The following is a 23520-nucleotide window of genomic DNA, read 5'->3' as shown; positions in this document are numbered from 1 at the left end:
ATACAGGGACTATATCTTCTCCCACAGTTTTTTTTGCATGTGTCTCATTAGCAATATGATCATAAACATTATCTTCTACATATTGTCGAATAAAACCACATACATGTTGATGTTCAAACTCTCATTCTTCATCACACACAGAATCCAGTTGTGCAGAACTAAAAAGCGGTAAATGCAATTTCTTAACAAATAGTAAGTCTTTCATATTTCCCTTCAATAAATGGTAATTAGAACTATTCAACAATACCATCTTCATCTTTGTATTTGACTCCATCATTTAAACAAGTAAAATAGCCCTTAACCAAGAGCTTTGATACCACTCTAATGGAAAATTTTAAAACACAACAACAAACCAATACGTAGCGGATATAAAATTCTCCACACTTGTAGGAACCTTGAGGATCAACAACAAATATAAGACGACAAATCAAACAAATAAACGCTCAAAAGAACACCGGTATTTTTAACGTGAAAAACTCCTCAATATGAGAGTAAAAACCGCGAGTCTTCCATACCAAAGAAATAGCTCAACTATAAGCAATTAAGGATACAAGAGAGTCATAAAGTGATTCACAAACAAGTGCTAATAACTGCAAATAAAAAAGTAAAACTAACAAATAAGAATAAAAAAGTTGAAAAATAACCCAAATTTGTAGCTTCAATGCGAGACACATATCTCTCAGCTTATATTTTGTTTTCAAATTCTGAACGGTCAAAAGTTAGATACATGAGTTGCGAACATGCCGACAAAATTTCAGCTCGATCTGACGGTGAAAGAACTGGGGATCGTTGATTTAGTGAGATTGATGCAAAAAAATGGGAATGAGAATCACTCCTCTTTTCTCTCTTTTGAATTCTTATTTTCTCTTTATCTCTCTTAACCCTAAATCTACACTTTCCACTTAAATAAGTGAGACAAATGAACTATTTATATTTGAACTTTTCACCACATAGAAAAGGAACTCAAACCAACACTTAACTCAAGCCATCACTTAGCTCGCCATGATATGTTATGTTGTATATGGGCAAGGTCATGCAATTAGGGGGTCAACTTGGCTTTGGGGCAATAGGTGACTTATTTTTTAGTGATATAACAATGTTGATAAGAATTATGCAATAAAGGCTCGGACAAAAGAACAAGTTAGTTAAATGACCATAATGATGTAAGGGGACCATGACATATAATCTTTGACTTATACACATATCACTTATTTCTAAGACTTTGTTTGCGAGTTTGTAAGAAAGGAGGGGAAGGTTCCCAAAACAAATTTTTAAAAAAAAAAATATAAAAAAAAAATTTGACATTTTTTTAAAAAATAATTTTATTTAGAATGATAAAATAGTCATTATCATTACTAAGAGATATTTAGAAAATTTATGTTAGCCCTCCAAAACCTTCCAAAACACTCTTTCAATATAATTTTTGAGTTTCTCATATTAGAGGATTTTTGGTGTTATGAATAAAATCGAACCCTCCAAAACCTTCCTACTCAAAATCTTTCTATTCTTTTCACTCAATTATTCCTATTTCTCAAAATCCTCCCTCTTTCCCATTCCAAACTCACAAAAAAAAGCCTAAAGTATGGTACATCATCCATGATATCCCTATCATATCCCTATTCCCTACTATTGTACATACTCTGCAAAATACAATTGTTTTCTTTTTCTTTTCTTTCTGTTTTTTTTTTCTTACAAAAGACTATTGTTTTAATTGGAAAGATATAATACATGTAAGATTAAATGCATCATGTAGTAATCATGCCTAACCCAATTAGCCAATAAATTAATCTATCAAATATGTTGTGCTTATATTAATACCCAGAAGGATCAGCTCGAATAATTGTTTTGCTTCTATTTAATTAAGCATCACTTTATACATCATAATTAATCATAAGAAAATTCGTTATTCTCATTCTGTATAGACACACATGTAGGTACCCAAAGAATGCGACAATATCATATAAACCAAAGAAAAAGTATATAAAGATAGAATAAATGAAGCTGACCCTAAAGGCATTGTTTTTCTATAACAATTATATAGTTAGTGCAAAATGACTTCACACTCACTGAGAAAAGAGTAAGAGAAAGATAAATTATACTAATTTTCTTTAACAATATATGTTGGGATTCAAACTATAATGATTATAATTTCCAACTTTTCATCACATTAATTATGCATATAGATATTTTATACAAAAGAATGTTATGGTTAGCACTTAGCACCCAAATAAATAAGAAGCTTCGAGTTTGTAAATGCTTCAATTACTAATGTTGATATTATTAAATTAAACACTTTATCTCAACCTAAATGGAAGTATGTGAATTTTTCTCTATATATTACTACTTTTTCGGTAGATGGGGAGTGAACCGCCGAAAAAGTCAATGAGTCAAACATTCAGGATTCAAGAGATTTTGAAACCATCTATTCACTATAAACTTTAAGACATTATATATATGACTCATTTCTATTGTAAACCTAACATTTCTTCTATTTCTAATCTATATGAGACTTAACCATTCACATTTGAATCCAACAATCTTCCTCACAAGTGAATCACCCACATTATCATACTAGGATCTCATTTTCGCTGTTCCACCGAACTTAACCATGACTCTGATGCTACTTATTAGAAAGATCGGGTAGCAAAACACCAGAAGTGTCTATGATTATGATAAGTAAAATAAAATTAGCTTTTTTTCTTTCTTTCTACAATAGTGTAAAGTTTAGACAAATTAAATTTCAAGGGTCGTTATGGTTAAAAGAAAAACTCAAAGCTCGTATCTAAAATATTTGCATATTACCTACTAACTATATATCAACATATAAGCAATGAAATTTAAACCCAATTCTTTAAAGGAGATAAGTCGTGTCCTTACTAACAGGACCACCTACCCCTTACGTTGCAAAGATAGAATTAGCGATGATAATGATAATCTACACTTAGTTTAAATCCTCATTGTTAGGTAAGACAACATCATCCAGTTTTTAATTTAAGACCTCACAATTATATGTGAATTTTTAGTTGCTATCGTGGTTTTATCTACAAACAAACAAACAAAAAATACAGAAAAAAAATTTCAATGTCCAATTTCGTGTATTTTTAAACTATAAAGTATTATATCACATAACATTGGCATAAAAATTATACGAGTATTTAAATTATAGTCTATGTTTGTGGTATTTTTTTTTCCAACTATAACGAAATTTGTAATTTTCTTATATATACTAGTATAATTCTTATTTATGTATTTTAATTTTTGGGTTTTTAACTTAATGCAAAATTTAATTCATTATATTTATATTGTGATGTTTTATTGTGCATGGAACATTTAATTAATTTTATTTTACATTAAACATTTAAAACATTGAGTACCTATACAAATCACTTGATTTGTATAAGTGTAGTCTAACATTTGTATAACAATAAAAAGTTCTATCGAATTTAAATGGGTGAGTAAGATAATTAAACTGATATGTAAGAATTTAAATGGGTGGGTAAGATAATTAAAAACTGATATGTAATACACTCAGTCTAAGTTCAACGCTTAATTATAACAATTATTTATGTTTATGAATTAATGGAAATAAGTTTTTGATATTTTTAATAAAATAGAAAAAATATGACAATAAGCTTTTCAGATTCACATTGAGAAACATATGCCATGTGAAACTAAACACAATATATAATAGATTGGCCGTGATTAACATGTGGAGTAGGACCATGATTATGAAAGATTGTAGTAATTAAAAATCCTAAAATATCTAAGATTCCATTGCAAAATCAAATAACAAGGAAACTGGTGCTTTATAGTTTAATTAATTAATATGATTTTAATAGATTTACAAGGGTTTGATAAATCTAAAGGACAAAGGGTTCTCTTAGAACAGGGACTTTGAATTAGAAAAGGAGGACAAGATTCAGTTTCATTTTTTCTTTCACGTTGTAAAGAAATGCATCTGATGCTTGCCTGTAAAATGATGAATTATTTCTATGCTTTTGATGCAAGTTTCTTCTTTAATTCATTATAATAATGCCAATTACCACGTTCTAAAAACAATTGTTTTGAATAAAAAGCTTATAATTTATAATTAAGGCTTATTCTTTAAAGTGATTCCTTTTCAGCTTTTTTTTGTTAGTACAAGTTAAATTCAGTTTACTAATAAGTTTTTTTTTTTTTGCTTAGTTATTCTTATATCTATGAGAATGTATATTCCTAGCTTGTCCTAATTCAATGTTTTTATTACTAGACTATAAATAATAAATTGAATATAGAGTTCTGAAGAGATTAATATGAACATGTAGAAGAAAAAACTTAAATGCTTTTCATTCATCTTTCATTGCAAGCTCGTGCCTCTTTTTCTGCCCTGCTTCCACAAGTAGAGTTAAGAGAGCTTCACAAACCTGTGACGCGTCTCCTTCGGTAAGATCCTCATTTAGCGACGAATAAACCATCCAAGCATGGTCTAGTTTTCGTTTAGGTCGCACCACAATAGATCCGGGAACTTCTGCATCTCGGCAAGTTACAAGCCCGTCACTCTTCTCGCCATACCTCACCTGTAGTAATTGTGCACACGCAGCCATAGCAGCACCTAAGGGCATCACGACAGGGAGTTTTGTACTTTCACCAGCTGATGCAACTAGGGGTAGTTCGGCGTGAGCAACATGAGATAGTGTAGCTAAAACAGCAGGTGAAATGCCAGCTTCGGTGCGGAAGGAAACCACGGGGAGTTCTTCTGGCAGATGATGTTTCGCTAAAAATTCTCTCCGCCGTTCATATGTCAAGTCTTCTAAGGCTCGCATGTCTCCCTGTAATAAATGTAAATGATAAATTGTAGTAAGAGATGGGAAGTTATCTAATGTTAGACTTCTGCATAGCTGAAAGATGCTAACAACGACTAAAATCATGAATCACATAATTCTGCGGGTTACATAAAAATAATAGATACAATACAAAACATAATTTAACGAGTTAGTACAGAAAATAATTAGAATCTTCAAAGATGTCGTTCAAATTCTGTTTGTCGAAATCCCTGAACAAGAAACAACCTTGGATCTAAAGTGCGGTATAAAAAACAAGCTTATAGCAGTTTGTAGGAAGAGTGAGTAATTGAATAAATGGCTTGCATTAATAGATTAGAGCAATGTAGAGTGGCGATCCAGCTGGCGACAAGAGTTGAATGAAAATGACAAATCATCTCAAGAGAGCTAAGTCATCTTCTCAATTATGTAAAATGGAGGAAAGAAGCAAACCCTTTGAGATGAGCTTCAGAGGACTCAAGTGACTAGCATTTGAATACGCTACCCAGCTACTTTGTTCGTTCAACACACACTCAAATTATCGAAGACAGAATGTGATCTCAAAGAAAATTTCCATAACCACTTCTTAGATATTGATAGAATGCACAAGTACTTTAATCCTTACATTCAAAACAAATGTGAGATATAGAATTGTGCGGAGAAAATAATTCGCGAGTCATACTAAGAAGCTCTGAGACATAGTGATTGAGTTGAGAATAGAGCTGTCAGAATGGTCCAGTCCACAACCCCGAGAATAAAATCTATACATAGATAAGGCTAAAAGGCCCACAAATCCTTGTGGGCTATGGCTAGCCCATGGACTTGGTAATGATAAAAGTGGTCTGGCCAGTTCTATGAGTCAGTCCAGTCCATCGACTGGTTGGCCCATTCCATGGATTGGTTGGCCCACTCCAAACACCATTTTTTAGGAGGCAAGGGGAAAGGAGGGGAGCCGAATCCTTCCTAAGACCATTTTTTTGGTTTCGCCAATTTGTGTCACTTTGATGGATTTGTGTATCCGGTAATGATTTTAATTTTTGTATTTATTTGTTTTATATTAGAAGCAATGTTTCTTTTCTATTTGCTCACTTTCCTCTTGTTAAGTTATATTATTTTATTTCATTTAGTTTTGTATTTTATTTTGTTTTCATTTATTTGTTTTGATAATCTTTTTATATATTTGTGTAGATTTAATTTTACAAAAATTTCACGAGATTAATTTTTGTCTACCGATGGTATAAATTTTTTACACAAACATCCAATCGAATCATGCTAAGCATCCAACTTCTTATGTTCTTGTATTCACAAGCAAGAAGGAAAATCCAGATAAGAAAAAGATGGCAAAGAAAACACACATTTCAAGTGTAAACAAGGAGTGCATCAGTGATAATATATGAATTAAACATACCTTAATAATTTTACAGATAAGAATCTCGGTGAGTTTCCGTACATTCACATAATCACCAAGCTGTCCTTCTCGCAGAAGATCAGAAGCTATAGGAGTACCACCATAGGGACTTTGTGCTAATACCAACCCAGCAACTTTATCTTTCAAATCAGGCCAGTACAATGATAAAGCAGCTGCTGCATCTACTCCTCCCTTGCTATGTCCAAGAAGCAAAACACGTTTATTTGAACCCCAATAAATTTCCTCAATATACTCTTTTATCTCTCTTGCATTTTTCTCAACTGAAGCCTAATTAATTATCATTCCAAATTCAGTAATAGAATGTAAGAAAAATAACACCAATTCAATATACAAAATTAATATAGTATACCTCACTATGAATCTTTGCAATATGACAGGCCAAACCCAATTTTGAAAAACAGACTTTCGTACTCACGAAGTAAAGTGGACCATGGTTACTGAAAAGACCTGCCAAGTTAAGAGGCACAACAGTTAATAGCAACATAAATGACATTGAACTTACAATTCTACTATTTACAATCCGTAAGCCATGTGATTTCAAAATGATATCTCATCATCGATTCATCTCTGGACTTAATATTATGCTGTGTGTCTGCAAGTCATGGTCATTATTTTATCATGAGCACAATCAGCCACTTTACCTGGAATTAATAAATAAACCATTGAATTCGGTAACCTGTGAACACCGTGCCTGACAAAGTAAGAAAAACTGAGTTAAAAAAATTATAACTAGAAGATAAGAAGAAAAAAAACAATACCATACTTACTTGATGCTGTCAAGAATTTCCTGGAACCTCTCTGTTCCATCTTCAACCGGGGGCATTCCTTGAGCATGTTGAAGCCATCCTATATCATCTGCAGATCCACGAACAGTTCTTCGAGCGCGATCAATCAGGCTGAAGTTATAAAAAGAAGTTTATCATCCCCAGGTCAGTAATCAAAAGAGCTTTAACAAATTGGAAAAGCAGTAGAAGAAAATATAAGGACACTATGGAAAAATGGGAGCTCCCATCGGATGACAATGTAAAACTGATTTACACTGTGTATGCCTATTAAATCCTTATTCCATTGAAAAAACTCACAAGGATACATACTGAACAGTAAATAACTGTATCTTAATATCCAACAATCTCACATTATACCAGATTAGTTTAATAAATTGGAAAAAGGACGTATCAGAAATAATCACATTCAGATTGGGACGACATATAATACCCTCGGAAAATGGAAATGCCACTTCGTCCAGTATTATTTGATTCAACAAGTGTACTGGTACTTGCATTTTGTAACGGATCTCTGCTAGAAATCCTTGTGTTTTCATCGTGATTAAGTAGAGGTGTAGAAGTTGAAGTGTAAGATGATTCAATACTTGTTAAATTTTTTCCGTTTGAACTGATATGATTTATATCAGTAGATGAAGATGTCTCAGTTTCTGCGGAAGAAAAAGTCACTAGTTCTTGTGCATGAATGTCAGAAGCACCAGACTGTCTTGGGGAAGGTTCTACTGAAAAAATAACAAGACAAAAGATTTAAGGTCAGAAATCGTTAATGTCAAGGTCTTGTAGTTAGTACATGTGATAAAGAAAAGTAGTTATAAATCAATTAGCATAAGTTTTATGATGGTCCGAAGTTTATGTATCCCTCCCTATAAATAGGGATTAGTATCGAGTGTTTTGTATCAAGTAATAAGGAAAATAGAATGAACTTGAAGTCAATACATGAAAGCCATTTGGATTCAGCAAATTTAAAATTATGTATAGGAGAAATTTCTTGAATAGAGTAGGGCATATTGAAAAGCGTCATTAGATATGTATGGAAAATTATAGTAACTGGCTGCACAATTCTTTAAACTTTTGAAAGGAGATTACTCCAAATAAACCCTAAAAGAACTAGTAAAAACACAAAATGCTTGCCTGAATAGTCAGAGAAACAACCAGCTAAGAATGATGTTGTTTGTGAAAGATAAGAAGCAGCATCACTCAAAGCCGGCACAGATGAAAATATATTAGGAATCAGACCATCATTTGTCAAACGATCTTCCTGTTGCTGTGCCTGTGTCTGTAAAAGATAAGATTAATTATTTTTTATGAAAAAACTTATTAGTTTTAATCAGTACAATCATAAATGCTAGAAATACTAAAACTAAGTTAAACTAAAATGCAGTAGCAAATTAACATAACAAGCATTTGAAGCAAACTACCATTAACAGCATGATCCATAATGGACAAGAGAAAATCCCCCTCTACAGGAATAATAAGGTGGGGACTTCAAGAAACCATGCATATCAGCAGAAAGAAACTGATCACAAGCTGAAAATGCTTAAGTTCACCCAAAAAACTATCTCTTACATACCATTTTTAGCTGGAAGAAGGGATGTGGCTAGGCAATAGGAAACTTTTGGTAACGAACACTCATTTTGTTTTAATTCTCTCCATGACCTGAACGAGTCATCTTGTTTTAATTCTCTCCATGTCATGAAAGTTTTCTAGATACCAAAATTGTTTCTTTATAAATACATATGTTAAACCAAAATCTTATTTAAATTTAACATGTTACAATATCTTTAATAACAAGAAATCAAGGGAAACAAAAAAAATTTGAATTTAAATAAATTGCTTACTTCCCAACTTTGGTTTATGCATACATGCATCCAACACAACATAACATTTAAGAAATAGGAGTGAGTTATTCCCATCTCCAAGTTTTGTTGAGAAATAAAAAAAGGAATATTGATTCCCTTCATAACTGTCATTCCATTAAAAATATAAATCTAGGTTACTTCAAATAAGAGAATATCCTAACAACAACAACCAACCCTTATCACACTAAGTGAGATCGGCTACATGGATTAACTTCCGCCATAACGTTCTATCCATATTGTTAATTTCGAGAACTTTCTTAACAACTTCTTTTATAGTTTTTCTAGATCTTCCTCTACCTCTAGTTGTTTGACTCCTCTCCATCTGACCTACTCTACTCACCACAAAATCTACAGATATTCTCTCTACACGCCCAAGCAACAGAAGTCTATTTTCCACCACCTTTTTTACTATAAGTTCTACCCCAACAATCTCTAATATTGTCATTTCTAATCTTATCATTTCTAGTCTTACCACACATCCAACACAATATTCTCATCTCTGCTACACTTACATTATTCTCATATTGATTCTGAGCCGCCCAATATTCTCTCCCGTACAACATCACAACAGGTCTTACCACAATCAGATAAAAACCGTAGTCAGATAAACAAAGAGGTGCATTTAACCTCATAACTTACCTAATAATTTTTTCTGTCATTAGTTTGACCACTATTGTGCACTGCACTAGTATCTATATGCCACATACCAAATTAATTCAATCATCATGTGAACATTTTTCACATTTTCTAAGCTCAAATAAACTTCTTATATGAAACACTAAAATTAATCAAACAATAAACACAAACTCTATAGTTTTCACACATTAAAAACAATTCCATATATATACACCTATAAAATCATGAAAAAATGGAAAGAAAAATAAAAGCAACAAACTCACCATTAAGGGCGTGGTTAATTCACCAGGATGTGAATTGTGTGTTTGCACCATTGAAACAAGTTTCTGCAAAACGCGAGAAATGAAGTTCATGATAATTGGTAAATCAACACTGCGATGATAATTCGATCAAAACAAGAGGGATTAAAAGATAAAAGAGAAAAAATTGATATACCTTGTAAGTTGTGAAGAGAATTAAAGTGGCTCAGATTTGAAGAAACGGATTTTGATTGAGAATTAGGGAACGAAGAACAAAGCAACCATGGATTTGAATTCGATTATTGGATTAATAATTTTTTTTTTATTTTTTTATCTTCATTTCTTAACTCAGCGGTAAGAGGAAAATGATTGCTCTGTTGTGAAACTGCGTCGTTTTTACTTTTTCTGTTTTCACCGTATATCTTTAATCTCTAAATCTTAGACAGAATAACAAAATCCGTACTTGAATCCATCCGAATTTAGTGGAAAAAATCCACTTTGACGCGTTGGATAGTAGAGACATTAATATTCATAATCTAACTCGTTTGTATTATTACGTATTTTATTATTTGATTTTGATAATTTAAAATATTAAATATGTGGTAAACATTTTAATATTTTATTTATTATTTAAAATATTTAAAATTATGTATGACATTTTTTTAAATTATTATATTTTATTATATGTAATTTAATTTAATTTTGAAAAAAATAAATATTTATATTATAAATGTTTGATTTTAAGTAGTGAGGGTTAAGGAAACACAAAAAAAAAAAATTTGATTTGAATTGGATTTTAAGAATGAAAACTTTTTACCAACCAAGACCCACTAGAAAGAATTTAGAATAAAAATAATGAACACAATATTTTTATTCTAGTTCGGTGTTAACGAAGCTACCTCTAGTCCACCCACCAAAGTGATTTTGCCTTCTCACAAGGACTTAATCTACTATAATCAAACTGATTACAACCACAAAGACCTACTATCAACGTCTTCTTGAAAATTCTGACTATATCCTAGTCTCTCAAGGAACGGAATAAACTCAAAAGTTGAGATACAAAGATGTGTTTACAAAGATGCTTCTAAAAAGCTGATTACCCAAATTAAAATACAATGAAAAACACAAAAGTGTTTGAAAGCAAGTTTATGAACAAAATTTCCTTGCTTGATGTTTTTCTATCACACAGAGTTTCAACGTTTTTGTTCAAAAGATTGTTATGCAAAGTTCTTCTTTTCCATTCTTCCAAGTATTCTTTCTATAGGCATAGAAAGACCCGTTAAAGAGTGAAGATGGAATTTCACAAAATGTTAGAAGAATAATACATAAACTTGGAGATGAAAGTTGGTCTTCAACAATGAAAAACCTTTAATCCTTGCTCTTCAAATACTTGCTCTTCAAATCCTTGCACCCGTCAAAATCCAATTAGAATTCTAAATCCATCAATTTTTTTGCCAACTGTCCTTTTATAATGGGATAACGGTTCCTAAATCACGTCACGATTGATCCCTATCACGCCACATTTTTCTAACAATCGCGCCACGACTAGAACAATGCAATTTTTTAGTGGTTCTACCTCTTTTCTGCTTTCTAAAGTTCTTATTTTCCCCTTTTTTTAACAGCTCCCTTCTTTGTCTCAATTATTTACAACTTTCATCTTTAAACCATGTCATTCTGCATTAAATACAACTGAAAACTCTAAAAAAATACCAAGGTTTTGTTTGCGAGTTTGGAGGGGAGGGAAAGGGAAGACTTTCGAAAATGAATTTTTAAAAAATATTGGAAAATATTTGACATTTAAAAAAATGATTTTGTATAGAACCATAAAATAGTGTTTACTATTACTGTATTTTTAATTTTCAAAATACTATAACAACATAAAAGATATTTAGAAATTTTATGTAAGCCTTCAAAAACCCTCATTCAATACAAATTTTGAGTTCCCCCCAAATTAGGGGTTTTTTGGTGTTATGAAGAAAAACAAACCCTCCAAAAACTTCCCAACCAAAATCTTTCTATTCTTTTCACCATGTCCTTTCTATTTTTCAAAGTCCTCCTCTCTCTTTCCTTCTAAACTCTCAAACAAAACCTAAGAAAATTCTATGATGATGTTGATGGACTGTCATCATCCATCCTCATACACTATGTACCTAGATACATAATGATTCTCATCCAACAATTTTAACACCGGTTCCTTTAATATCTTGGACCCCTTATCGACTTGTTGTGTTTTTTGTGGAACATTATATACTTGGTTAACATTTGAAAATTTTGACTTTTTTTTTTTGTTTCAAAGTTACGAGTATGTTTTTGGATAAACCATGTTCGTTGTCATCTTAGAAACGAATTTCTTCTTGAAACATATATTCACGTAATGTAAACTCTTGTTCAATGGTAAATTATTTTCCATCATCAACATGTAAAACACCTGGTTGAGGATCTTCTAAAAACACCATACTATGGGAAAATAACTTTGTTCGACAACATCTAGGGGTACCATAACTATAATCAATGAAAAATAAAACAATTTCAATCACCCATTTAATGGATCCATATTCCACTCTCTGTAGGTCTGTGGATATCACTCTATAGACTATATTCATGACGAAGAAAAAACATATTTACTCAATGGTCATCAATAGTAGACATGTACATTACCTGTAATTTCAAATGATTATGATGTTTATAATGTCAAAATACAATTGAATTGTTTTTGCGAACATAATTAATGAATAGGATTGGAAAAATTTTAAAAAGGTTTAAGAAAAAATGATACATGTTTGGATATTGATATCTATATGGTGTATCCGGATAACAATATCTTGACACATCCGTTCATACATTGTATATGTTTTTAGGTGAATTAGTCGGTTGTAGTTTGTGGTGCTTCAAAATTTTAATTTCCATATGATGCAAGTGGGGCATTTTAAAAAATTTGTAGGATTTGATAGAAGTACTTAAGATGTAATGAGAAAGCCTCATAAAAAAAATTGGTAGACCAAGGACAACATTTAGGAAGTGTTAACTATTAAGTATTTTCTCTCTTTCATCCTTACTCACATATATTAATAGATTGTATTAATCATATATTTCAATTTATTTAGGAGTCCTTATCATAGTTTTGTCAACAAATATCCTAACAAAAAGTAATCTAAAATGATTCATATAATATGAATAATGCACTCCCTATTAGAAGAGCAATCATAGTTAAGAGAGGAATATCAATAGTGTAATGTATATTTAGTTATGTAAAAGAGGATCTTCCAAATCAGTTTTACAATATATTTTTCCATAATTTTCAGTTTTGACATCAACCAAGTCTTCAGCTTTACCCCAAAGGACAACATACAAACCAATAATCACTCCAATTGCACCTATCAAGCTGACACACATAAAACACAATAATATTTTAGGTAGAATAATAATATTTGTTGAAATTGCCTTTAATTCAATTTGTATTAAGAATCCTAATTAATTTTTAGTACCTTCCAATGTATATTTCCTCATGAAGCCACAAGGTAGCCAATATAGTTACAATCAATGTTAAGAGAGGACTAAACATTGCAGAGAAGAAAGGTCCTCTCCTAGAAATGCACCATGCTTGAAGATAAAATGTTACTCCAGATCCCATGATTCCCTACAAAATTTATTTATTGCTTATAAGGTCAATGATGATATATGCATTATATGAACAAGTATTGTTGTATCACCATGAAAAATCAACCACATACTGAATATAAAACACAACCAAATTGAAGTAGAGAAGTAATCTTCCATGAATTAAGGTCTGGCTCCATGAATAATGTCACTAGTGATGATTGTAATGTTGCCATTAAACACATCCAAGTCGAAAGTGATAAGGAATTAGGATGGCTTGCATAAGCTGGAACCTTTGAAATGTACAAGGGGGTAAGGTTGCATGATATATATGCAAGAGATATACATATAAATATATATGGATTTATATTTGATATTTGCATATTGATATTTATTAGAATTTTATATATTCATTTTTAATAAAAATTTTCAAAAACGACTTGTAATTAAAGTATATATTGCATACCACTTATAAATATTTTCTTGCAATATTGATTCAGATATAAGATTCTTAATACACACACACACACACAGTCACTCTCTCTCACACACACACACACACACACACACACTCATGTTAGGACTGTACATTTTGATAATGACCTCTTAACAATGATCAGATAACATGTAGTTGAACAAATTTTGGATAAACTCTAATAACATAACTTTACTCATAGAATTGTAGTATCACGAATGCAATTTTTTTGGACTCTCTATTTAAACTACATGAGAGTTTGTTTTTCTAATTATTGCTTGATTGATTTACGTTTAGCTTTGTTTAGATTTTAGTTTATGTAGTAACTAAGTATGTTATTTAGTTATAGTTTGTTGAAGTTGTTAATTATAAGTTTGTTACAACTCAAATGAGCACATACACTTACACTATATAAAGGGGAGTTTACTTAGTGTATAAATAGCTTTTGAATAATGAATCAGAAACTCATTTTCAAACTCCAATATGATATAAATCATCAATGATCCTTTCCCATTTGCTTTTTAATCCGAAATTTCTCGTCATCCTCATATAGGTTTTTCAATAAGCTTCAACATTGGTGAAAATTGATGAATCCTCACCAACTTCAAAAGATCTGGTGTCTTCCTCTCAAGTTACAAATTCACCATTTGAAAGCTAATATTTTACGCATTCGTTGGGTCCGAAGCTTTCAATCAAAATGTAAAATGTTGAATCAAGAAGTTCAAGGGTCTTCCTTACACAAAAATTTCAGAAATATTTAGTGAATATTGAAATTCCTCCAATGTAAAAATCATAAATTAATCGTCACAATGATGCAATATTTGAAGAATAGGAATCTTGGATCATTCAAGATCAAGTCTTATTCATATGGCTTCTATCAATAATTTTTAAATTAATGATACTTAGGATTCTGCCTTGTAAGTTCCCGTATGAAAATTGGGTCAAAATCCACAAACACTACAATGTGATTATGAAAGCTCGAGTTTGTCAATTGTGCAAAAAACTCAAATCTACATAGAAGTTGAATCACTTACCTATTGAGTATGTTCTTCAAATCAAATCCCTTGTTGGTTCACTACTATCTATTGGTGATCACATCACAGATCAGTACAAAACTCATGTAATTCAAGAAGATCAGTACTATCTATTGGGCACACCAAGCCTTTTACACTTCATAATGTTGAGGTGCCCTTGTATGTTCAAGAAGATCAGTTGGATAAATTTAGGTAAGAGCTCTCCACATAGAATGTTTGTAAAACATTTACTCACCATGAATCAATTATCTAATCGTGGTAGTTATGTTTTTCATTTCCTTGAGCGCAACCATCGTAGCATGAGTTGTGGCTGCTTTAGGGGTAATTATAGCCCAAGGCCTACTTGCCATCTATATGGAAATACGACCATATGGTCTTTGATTGTTGCCACAATTATGATGAATTTTTTGTCCCTCCCTCAAGTTCATCAATACACAAGGTTATACATCTCTCAAGACAAGAGTGATTCACTCAAAGATGACCCCCACACAATCCTCTCAATCTACTGCCATAATTTCTACATAGAATCACTTTGCATACACAAATAAATGAAATGGATTTCCAAGTTTGGCTTACTGATTGAGGTATACACCACTTAAATTTTCTTGACTCAGACCTGAATTCTCAAATTATTCTTATTCTTTTCAAAATTATGGTGTATCTTCACATGTCCTCATAATTTTTTAGCAAATTGCACTTCCTATAATGATATTTCCTTAGGAATTCTAGACTAGGTAAAGCCACCTCAAATAATCTCAAATTTGAACTCAAAATGTTTGATACCAACTATATAATTAAAGCATACTTGAATTTTAACTCGTGTTGTTTAGGAAAATCTTATAAATTTTATGCTCCATTGTCTACAATGGTATATAAAGCTCCTTTTGATTTGGTGCACACTGACTTGTTGTGTCCTTCACAATTTTTTTCTTGTTTTGATTATCAATATTACATTGTTTTTGTTGATGCCTACTCTAAATAAACTTGAATTTATTTTTTAAAATTCAAATATTATAATATGCATGCTTTCAATTTATTTTTGTTCTTTGTCCAAACTCATTTTAACACTTGGATTAAAGCTGTGTAGTCTTATTTGATTTGGGTGGAGAATTCAAATCCTTAACCAAATATATAAATGATATAGTCATTACTCATATAGCAAATATTTTATCCAACAAAAACATAATAGAAGGTCATTTAAAACATTGCATGTCCCAAAACCTTAAAATATGTGTGCACAACATTCAGGGTTAGTCATGGGTTAGTTTATGGGCCGATTCCAATTGTTTAATGACCTGGTCGAAATGGGTCTAAAGCAGGTAAAAACAAAAAATGGATCGTTGGGATCTCAAGATCCCACGATTTAAAGATCTTTCTTTAAGAGTTCAACGCTCCAGCCAAATCCAAGATCTTTGTGCCACTTAAATCGGTGGCCGGTTGACGGATCGTAAGATTTTGAGAGTTAAAGCGAGATACCGACAACTTGAAACACATGTCTCCTGTTCTCCAAATGATATTGTGGTACCTACTACTACCATCCCCACTTTTACAAAGCTACACCTATGCCATGTCTTCAAACCTCACTGTGCTTTTGACCTATATCAAGCTGACAACTCTACTATCGAATTCTAAAATTTCTTTTACCTTGTATTAGAACAACCATTATGTTACCATATCTCTTTCATTAAAAAATGATACACATACCCAAATAACTTACACGTCATTGTCTTCTATCAATAATATACAATCACATATGGTTGATCAATCGTTGTCACGTATTCACTTTGTACACATACTAGAGGTATTCCATATGATTGGTAGGTAACTATTACCTTTATTGTCTACAAAAGCACCACAAGTACCTTTATTTCACAAAAAACATCCTATGCTAACTAGAGCCAAAATTGGAAATTCCAAACCCTGTGCTTTTCTTTCTCATGTTGAACCCACCTTTATTAAACACGTCTTGGCTCATCCTCAAAAGCTTGAAGAATTACAACAAGAGAAAAATTCTCTCTTAACCAACAAGAAGTGGACCCTTATAACTTTACTAAGTTAGAGAAAAATAGTTGGGTGCAGGTGGGTTTCAGGATAAAAGAAAATCTAGATAGTACTGTCAAAAAGTTCAAATCATGCCCAATGGAAAAAGCTATCATCAACAACTTGACTTTATTTATAATGAGACATTTCCATTAGTTGATAAACCAACCATAATCAGGATCATTGACTTTTTTCTCACACAAGTGGAAACTACAATAAGTTGACATAAACAATGCATTTCTTAATGGCTCCTCATGATAGTTTGTCATTGCATGTTTTTGTCTAATAAGAGAAAATAAAAGGAAATTGTAAAAAGATCAAGAAACGTGCCTCACCCATCCAACATAGCGGTGTGATTGGAGCAAGGAAAGGACAAAACCGGCATATGAAGAAATAATGATGCACCAATGGCAGCACAACACAATTTTAAGCCATTAGAAATATCGTACCACTTTCAAAAAGAAAAAAACGCCTTTAATGCGATCACATAATTCCTAGTCAGAAATATAATAAAAATTGTGGCGTGTCTATAAGGCATTAATGGCTCGATTATGCAATCTCATAATTTTCCTATAAATCATAGAACATGTTTAGTCATTAGGATTTCCAATTTTATGATCAAAGAGGAATATTATTAAAAGTTGGAGCAAGGGAGACGACAATGCATCATTAGGGAGTCATCCATAATCATTTTTAAGGCTTAGTTACTTTCTTTTTATTGTATTGGTCGTGAATCCCTTAAGGATGAGTGTCTTGTTCCCTTATATTAAGTCCCCTTTAGATGAATTTTCTCTCAATAATGTGAACCATGTGATCCACTTAGATTTTCTCTTTGTAATAATACTCTTCTTTCTAGTTATTCAACTTAATTTTTTATTTATAGTTTTTAATTCGTCTACAGAGTTGATGTGATCAATCTAGAAAGAAATTGAGAACTAAGTGCCTAATTTACTATTTGAACTAAATAACTATAAGAGATTGTTTATGATTTCTAGACATAGGGCATACTCAGTCGTGCCATAGTTATTTTACGTTCGATTTAACCTTCACTGGTTGTGACTTCTCCCAAGACATTGGGAGATTATAATCATGCAAAGTGGATTACATGACGAGAAACCATGTGCAACCATTTTATAAATTAATCATGATACAAGCAGACCTGTTATAGGTTCAAGTAGGGATTGGCCGCATGAAAATGGGAAAGGATTTGAAAAGGGGCTTAATTTTTTCTATCATTACATTTTCCTCATATGTTGAACAAAGCACTATATTGCATGAAATTGACTCAATGACATTGGTATGATAAACTACATTAGGAACTCATCATGTTTGGGTTCATTTCAAGAAAATATGATCACTCGTTGTTCATCTACTTTCATCAAGGTATCACTATATGTGCCTTAGTTTATGTGGATTTCGTTATGATAACTAGCTGTTATGTCATTATGATAACTAGCTCTTCTGCTCACCTTGTTCATGATAGGATTAACAAGCTCAATGTCAAGTTTATCCCCCAAGAAGTTATGTAAAATTGAAAACTTCTAACGTATTGACACATGTTTCAATATTGAGGTTTCATTATTCTATCTCATTCCAAGTACATCAAGGACCTCTTAACAAGAGAGGAAAAATGATAGATACAAATGGTGCTCCTACCCTATGTCACCAATTGCAAACTTAGCAAATATCAAATACCTTTCATGATCCTTTAACACAACGAGTCAATTGTAGGTGTTTTGCAATATATAACTCAGAATAGGCCTATCATTTCCTTTGGTGTTAGTAAAGCATCCTAATTTAAGTCAATCCTCTTGCATGTCACTAAAATATTGTTAGAAAGATTTCGAGGTACTTGAATGAAGCTATTTCCTTTGATTTATCACTGATGCCTTTACTTGTAGGTCAAAATTTTTTCTCATGGTCTATAGCGATATTGGTAGGGTCAATGATCATGATGATCGCACGTCCACCTTGGGCCTGTGCATTTTTTTGCCCAAATCTAGTGTCATGGAGCTCAAAGAAGTAGCTCTTGGTTGCAAGGTCAAGTGCAAAAGTTAAATAGAAGGTCTTAGTCATACTAACTCTGAGCTCATTTCGTTAGAATCATTGTTATTTGAATTGTGAATTCTTCTCCCTCTTACTCTCACGCGTGACAACTTTAGTGTTGTTAACTTGTCTCATAAGCGTGTGCTCCATGCTCGCACAAAGCATATTGAACTTGATAGTAACTTTATCAGAGATACAGTTGTGTCCAAGAAAATGGTGGTTCAATATGTTCTTGTTGCCCATCAAATTGTTGAGACATCGACCAAACGTTACTTTTCAAGATTTTAAATACAAGCTCAAAGTTACTTTTCAGTGCCTTAATCTTGTTGAGAAGTACTAGAGGATTAATTTTAGTTGCCTTTGTTAAACTTTTAGTTTAACTAGTAACTAAATTGTTACTTCATTATAGTTTGTTGAAGTTGTTATAAGTTTCTTACAACTCGACGTAGCTCATACCCTTCCTCTAAATAAAGGAAATTTTTATTTGTGTACAACTTAGATTTTGAAAGTGAATTAAAGACTAATTTTGAAACTCCAATATTAATAATACTTAAATAATTATACAATTGAAAGTAGAATACCTGTAAAATGAGCCAAATTGACCAGGCAACACAACCTCCAAATAGAAACAAACATCCAAGCAACCAATTCTCATCACTTTCTAAAATTGATTTTGGTGGTAAGTTGTCTGCGTTTAATAGTTTTTGACCCTTCAACAATGAAATACATATTGCTCCACTTACACATATCATTGTCCCCAATACTTTGGCTATAGTTCTTAAACTTCGAATATTCATTTTCTCCATTCTGTATTATATTTAATTTCAAATTAAAAGAAATAAATTCATTTGAATATTGATAAGAACAACAAAAATAGTTTTGATTTTATTAATTACCTTGTAAAGGCTCCTATTACAAGTGTGACAGCCGGAACAAGATTTGTCATGGCGCTTGAAATTGAAGAAGAAGATAAATATAGACCCTCAAAATATAAATTTTGATTTATTGTAATGCTGTAACATAAAATAACGAAATATATCGATTAATTTCAAATCTTACCAAACCTAAAACGACAACATCATTATTTTTATATTCTTAAAAATTTAGCGGCAAAAATCTTACACATTTAGTGTTCAAATTATATTTGTGAGATAACACTGCCGTATATTTAATCTTGACTGAAGCACCAATTTCATTATATATATATATATATATATATAATTAATTGTATTATATATTGAGTTTAAAATTCTTATTGAATAGATCAATTCTAAAGAATTAAAAAATTTCAAAAGCATTTGATCCTTTATTTAATTACATAAATTAAACGTATATAAACGTTTTAACAATACAACTAAATGTCCACTCTTCGATAACATAGCTACCATTCTTGAATTTTTTTTATAAATTTTCAATTTGACAATAATATTTTACTGTTAAAATTATACAATAACATTTTTATAATATGTTATTAACCATAATTCTATGAAATAAGTATTCATTTAGTATTTGAGATTAGAAACTCACCCAATTAGTGCTGTCAAGAATATCAAGAAAAAACTCCTTAAATTTAAGGAATAAGATGTAGAGTTTCTCCTGTAAAGAAAAAAAGAAAAAAAAGTAATTAATACATTTAACATGTGAGAGACAAAGATAGAGTAATTAAAACTTATAATAATACTCTTTTCAATCATTTTTACAAAAATAGTTTATATTCTAGATTCATAGTATATAAATGAAGTTCATATGAAAATACTTTTTCCGTCTTATATTATAAAAAAATTTACTTTTTAGAACCATTAAATAATTATGTATCTGGTGTATATATATAGACCAAATATATTTAATAAATCTAAAAAATAAATTTCTCTTATAATATAAGACAGAGGGAATAGAAAGTAAACAGATAATAAAATGTATCTTTGAAGAAAACATCGAACAATAAAAATAGTAAAATATACCTTGATGAAAAATAAGCAATAGGAGCAAGAAAAATGGTTGCAAAAGCACATCTGTAGACTACAAATACCCTTGGGCTCATACCATCAACAAGGGCAATTCTTGTTCCAAGAGTCATACCTGAATATATAAATTGTATCAAAACCATAACTATTATTGGGAGGTAGTATTCCATGTTAAAACTTGCCATTATTTGCTTTCCCAAAATAAGAGGTTTATGTTATGTATGAAGAGGAAGAGAAACTTGTTATATACTCCTATTCCCTCATTTTTTTTTTCTCAACGTGATTTGATATTAATTTTTCTATTATTATTATTATTTTATTGCAACGTGATTCGGGATCAGTATAAAGGTAACTTTAATTATTTGTTCACACACGATTGATCATAGTCAAGAAAGCTGGAAGTCAACAATGGATTAAAGTTAATTAATGGCATATGTTGTGAATGTGTACTTTTATAATAGATCTTACAAATCAATTTTCGAGTAGTATAAAGGTATCTTTAATTATTGGAAAACAAACATTCAATAAGATACAATACCAAGTTCAATAGTAGTATTTTGGTTTTTAAAAAGAGAAAAACTATATTTACACTTAATTTATAACACTACACCGTATATTATACCCTTTCCTATACCATTTGTGATTTTTTAAATAATTTGTTTACCTTAAAATCTGTGCCATATTATATTTATCTTATAGTATAAAATTGGTGCCATATACGGTGTTAGTAAATTAGTGTAAAAATAGCAAAGCTATTTTAAAAATTTGGCATCGATCTAAAAACCACTAGTTAATAAGGGTTTTATTGAAGGCAGTACAAAATTTTATATGCTCTACTAAAAAGTAGCTTTTCAGAATCTACTTATTAGCGTCGGCCCGGCCCCTCGTATAGTAGTTATTAGTCCGTATTTAGTGTCGGTCATATTATGCAAGTGACTTCAAATAAGAAGGTAAATTGTGATATAATTTACTTCCTCCATTTTTATTTATAAGTAAATTTTGTTTTTTTGATTCATTGAATAAATAATGTATTTGGACTATATGTAGGATGTATGCATCAATTATTTAATGAACCTAAAAAGTTAAAATTTGTTTATAAATAGAAATGGATGGAGTACTTCTTAATAGTTTTAAAAACAAAAATGTTTTAAGGTTGATCTTTTAAGAGGATGATTAAGAGATGGAGAATGGTTTAGGTAAAAAAAGAAAGAAAAGTAAATAGAGAAGAGATTAGATAAGAATAATTGAATTTTATGGTGGTTCGACCTAAAATCACGAGGGATCCGCCTAGTTTCCAAATATATTTCTACTTCACACAAGTAGCCTATCCATTGTAGTTTTGATCTATGTTGATGATATACTCATCATTGGAAATTCCTCCTCCTTTATTGCTACTTTGGTTAAAAGCCTCAATGACAAATTTGCTCTAAGTAGCTAAGTAGCTTGGACTATTTCTTAGGCATTGAAGTCATACACTTACCAATGGCTCCTTGTTTGTCTCCAAGCCAAGTATATTCGTGACTTATTGGCCAAAGTCAATATGTCTTATGCCAAAGGGATGCCTACAACAATGGTTTCTAACAACAAGCTTTCTAGATCTGGTTCAGATGCAATCTCTGATCCCACTCATTTTCGATCCATTGTGATGCACTTCAATGTCACCTTAACTAGGCCAAAAACCTCCTTCTCTATTAACAAGGTGTGCCAGTTTCTATCTAATCCTATGGAGTAACATTGGAAATATGTAAAAATAATTTTCAGACATTTAAGTGGCACTCTTAACTATGGGCTACTCATTCAAGCTGCTCCTATTCATCAACCTTAGTCACAAGGTTGTCAAGATCGAGGTCTTACCTAAGATCGAGAGAGAATAGCTAAATCGTAAAATATAAAATCGTAGTTAAGATCGGAAGATCCTACTCAATCATTTTTATAAGATCGAGAGAGGGTAACAAGATCGTAAAACAGAAGATCGCAACAAAAATAGAAAGATCCTACTAAAATGAAAAAATAATACTATATATTAGTAGGCAAGTGTATTCGTGAGAAAATGACTCTTTCTCATATTTTTCATATTCTTTAGACATTTATGCTTGAGGTTTTAGTGAACATTTGTTAATATTTAAACACTAGGGACATATATGGTCAATTCCTAGGATTATCACAATTCAAGTAGTTAAAAAAACCCTACAAGTGAGAAGTTTATTCTCTAAACCCTAAATCTAAAACTTCTTTTAAAAAGGCGCAAATTCATCCCCGCCGAACCATAATTGTTGTGCCTTCTTATTTTTTCATCCTTCTCACCTTTTAATGGTGGTGGTCAGAAAACGGTCAATCATGGCTGAAGATGGAAAAGATCGCACAAAATCTATGATTTTACGGATTTTTTTTCACAATTTGGCTACAACATGCGATTCTACTTAAGATCCGAATCATTGGGGGTGAGTGAGATCGTAAAATCTTAAGATTTTAATATCTAGATCGAGATCTTGACAACCATGTTAGTCAATTCTAGGAATATGTGGCGTTGTATGGACTTCAGATCCAGATGAAGGTCGACCTTAGGCACATGTGTATTCCTTGGTCATAATCTTATATAATGGTGGTTAAAGAAGCATCC

The 23520-nt window shown here is 31.4% G+C and overlaps 2 protein-coding genes across 3 annotated transcripts; both read right to left on the bottom strand.

Annotated features, from left to right (window-relative positions):
- Positions 1-4226: 4226 nt before the first annotated feature.
- Positions 4227-10157, bottom strand: LOC131616075 (uncharacterized). The gene is made up of 9 exons (XM_058887304.1): positions 9941-10157; positions 9769-9831; positions 8142-8286; positions 7444-7732; positions 6996-7124; positions 6870-6919; positions 6578-6675; positions 6208-6495; positions 4227-4808 (listed from the first exon to the last, which is right to left on the bottom strand). Exons 2-9 carry the CDS (start codon positions 9817-9819, stop codon positions 4326-4328), a joined length of 1533 nt encoding a protein of 510 aa, XP_058743287.1. The 5' UTR covers positions 9820-9831; positions 9941-10157; the 3' UTR covers positions 4227-4325.
- A 2660-nt stretch (positions 10158-12817) lies between these two features.
- Positions 12818-21091, bottom strand: LOC131617958 (WAT1-related protein At4g30420-like). 2 transcript variants are annotated; one of them, XM_058889227.1, is made up of 7 exons: positions 20898-21091; positions 20464-20532; positions 19833-19949; positions 19518-19743; positions 13476-13634; positions 13230-13381; positions 12818-13126 (listed from the first exon to the last, which is right to left on the bottom strand). In XM_058889227.1, the coding sequence occupies exons 1-7, from the start codon at positions 21083-21085 to the stop codon at positions 12985-12987; spliced, it is 1053 nt and encodes a 350-aa protein (XP_058745210.1). In that variant the 5' UTR covers positions 21086-21091; the 3' UTR covers positions 12818-12984. The 2 variants fall into 2 exon arrangements, with proteins under 2 accessions (XP_058745210.1, XP_058745211.1); XM_058889228.1 differs by lacking the exon at positions 13476-13634.
- Positions 21092-23520: the final 2429 nt, after the last annotated feature.

Source organism: Vicia villosa, linkage group LG7 (genome assembly GCF_029867415.1).
Source record: "Vicia villosa cultivar HV-30 ecotype Madison, WI linkage group LG7, Vvil1.0, whole genome shotgun sequence".
NCBI classification, from domain to species: domain Eukaryota; kingdom Viridiplantae; phylum Streptophyta; class Magnoliopsida; order Fabales; family Fabaceae; genus Vicia; species Vicia villosa.
Note: the sequence above shows the minus strand (reverse complement) of the source record. Positions and strands in the feature narration are given on the sequence as shown.

What these genes read in the sequence shown, in the direction of transcription:
- LOC131616075 (XM_058887304.1), bottom strand. Translation starts at nt 9,819, where the DNA reads ATGGTGCAAACACACAATTCACATCCTGGTGAATTAACCACGCCCTTA. An exon ending in GGCATTTCCATTTTCCGAGG is followed by an intron (nt 7,125 to 7,443) that starts GTATTATATGTC and finishes TTATAACTTCAG; the next exon opens with CCTGATTGATCGCGCTCGAA. An exon ending in GGTTTATTTATTAATTCCAG is followed by an intron (nt 6,676 to 6,869) that starts GTAAAGTGGCTG and finishes TTAACTTGGCAG; the next exon opens with GTCTTTTCAGTAACCATGGT.
- LOC131617958 (XM_058889227.1), bottom strand. Translation starts at nt 21,085, where the DNA reads ATGGCAAGTTTTAACATGGAATACTACCTCCCAATAATAGTTATGGTT. An exon ending in TTGGTTGTGTTTTATATTCA is followed by an intron (nt 13,382 to 13,475) that starts GTATGTGGTTGA and finishes TAAATTTTGTAG; the next exon opens with GGAATCATGGGATCTGGAGT. An exon ending in GAGGAAATATACATTGGAAG is followed by an intron (nt 13,127 to 13,229) that starts GTACTAAAAATT and finishes TATGTGTGTCAG; the next exon opens with CTTGATAGGTGCAATTGGAG.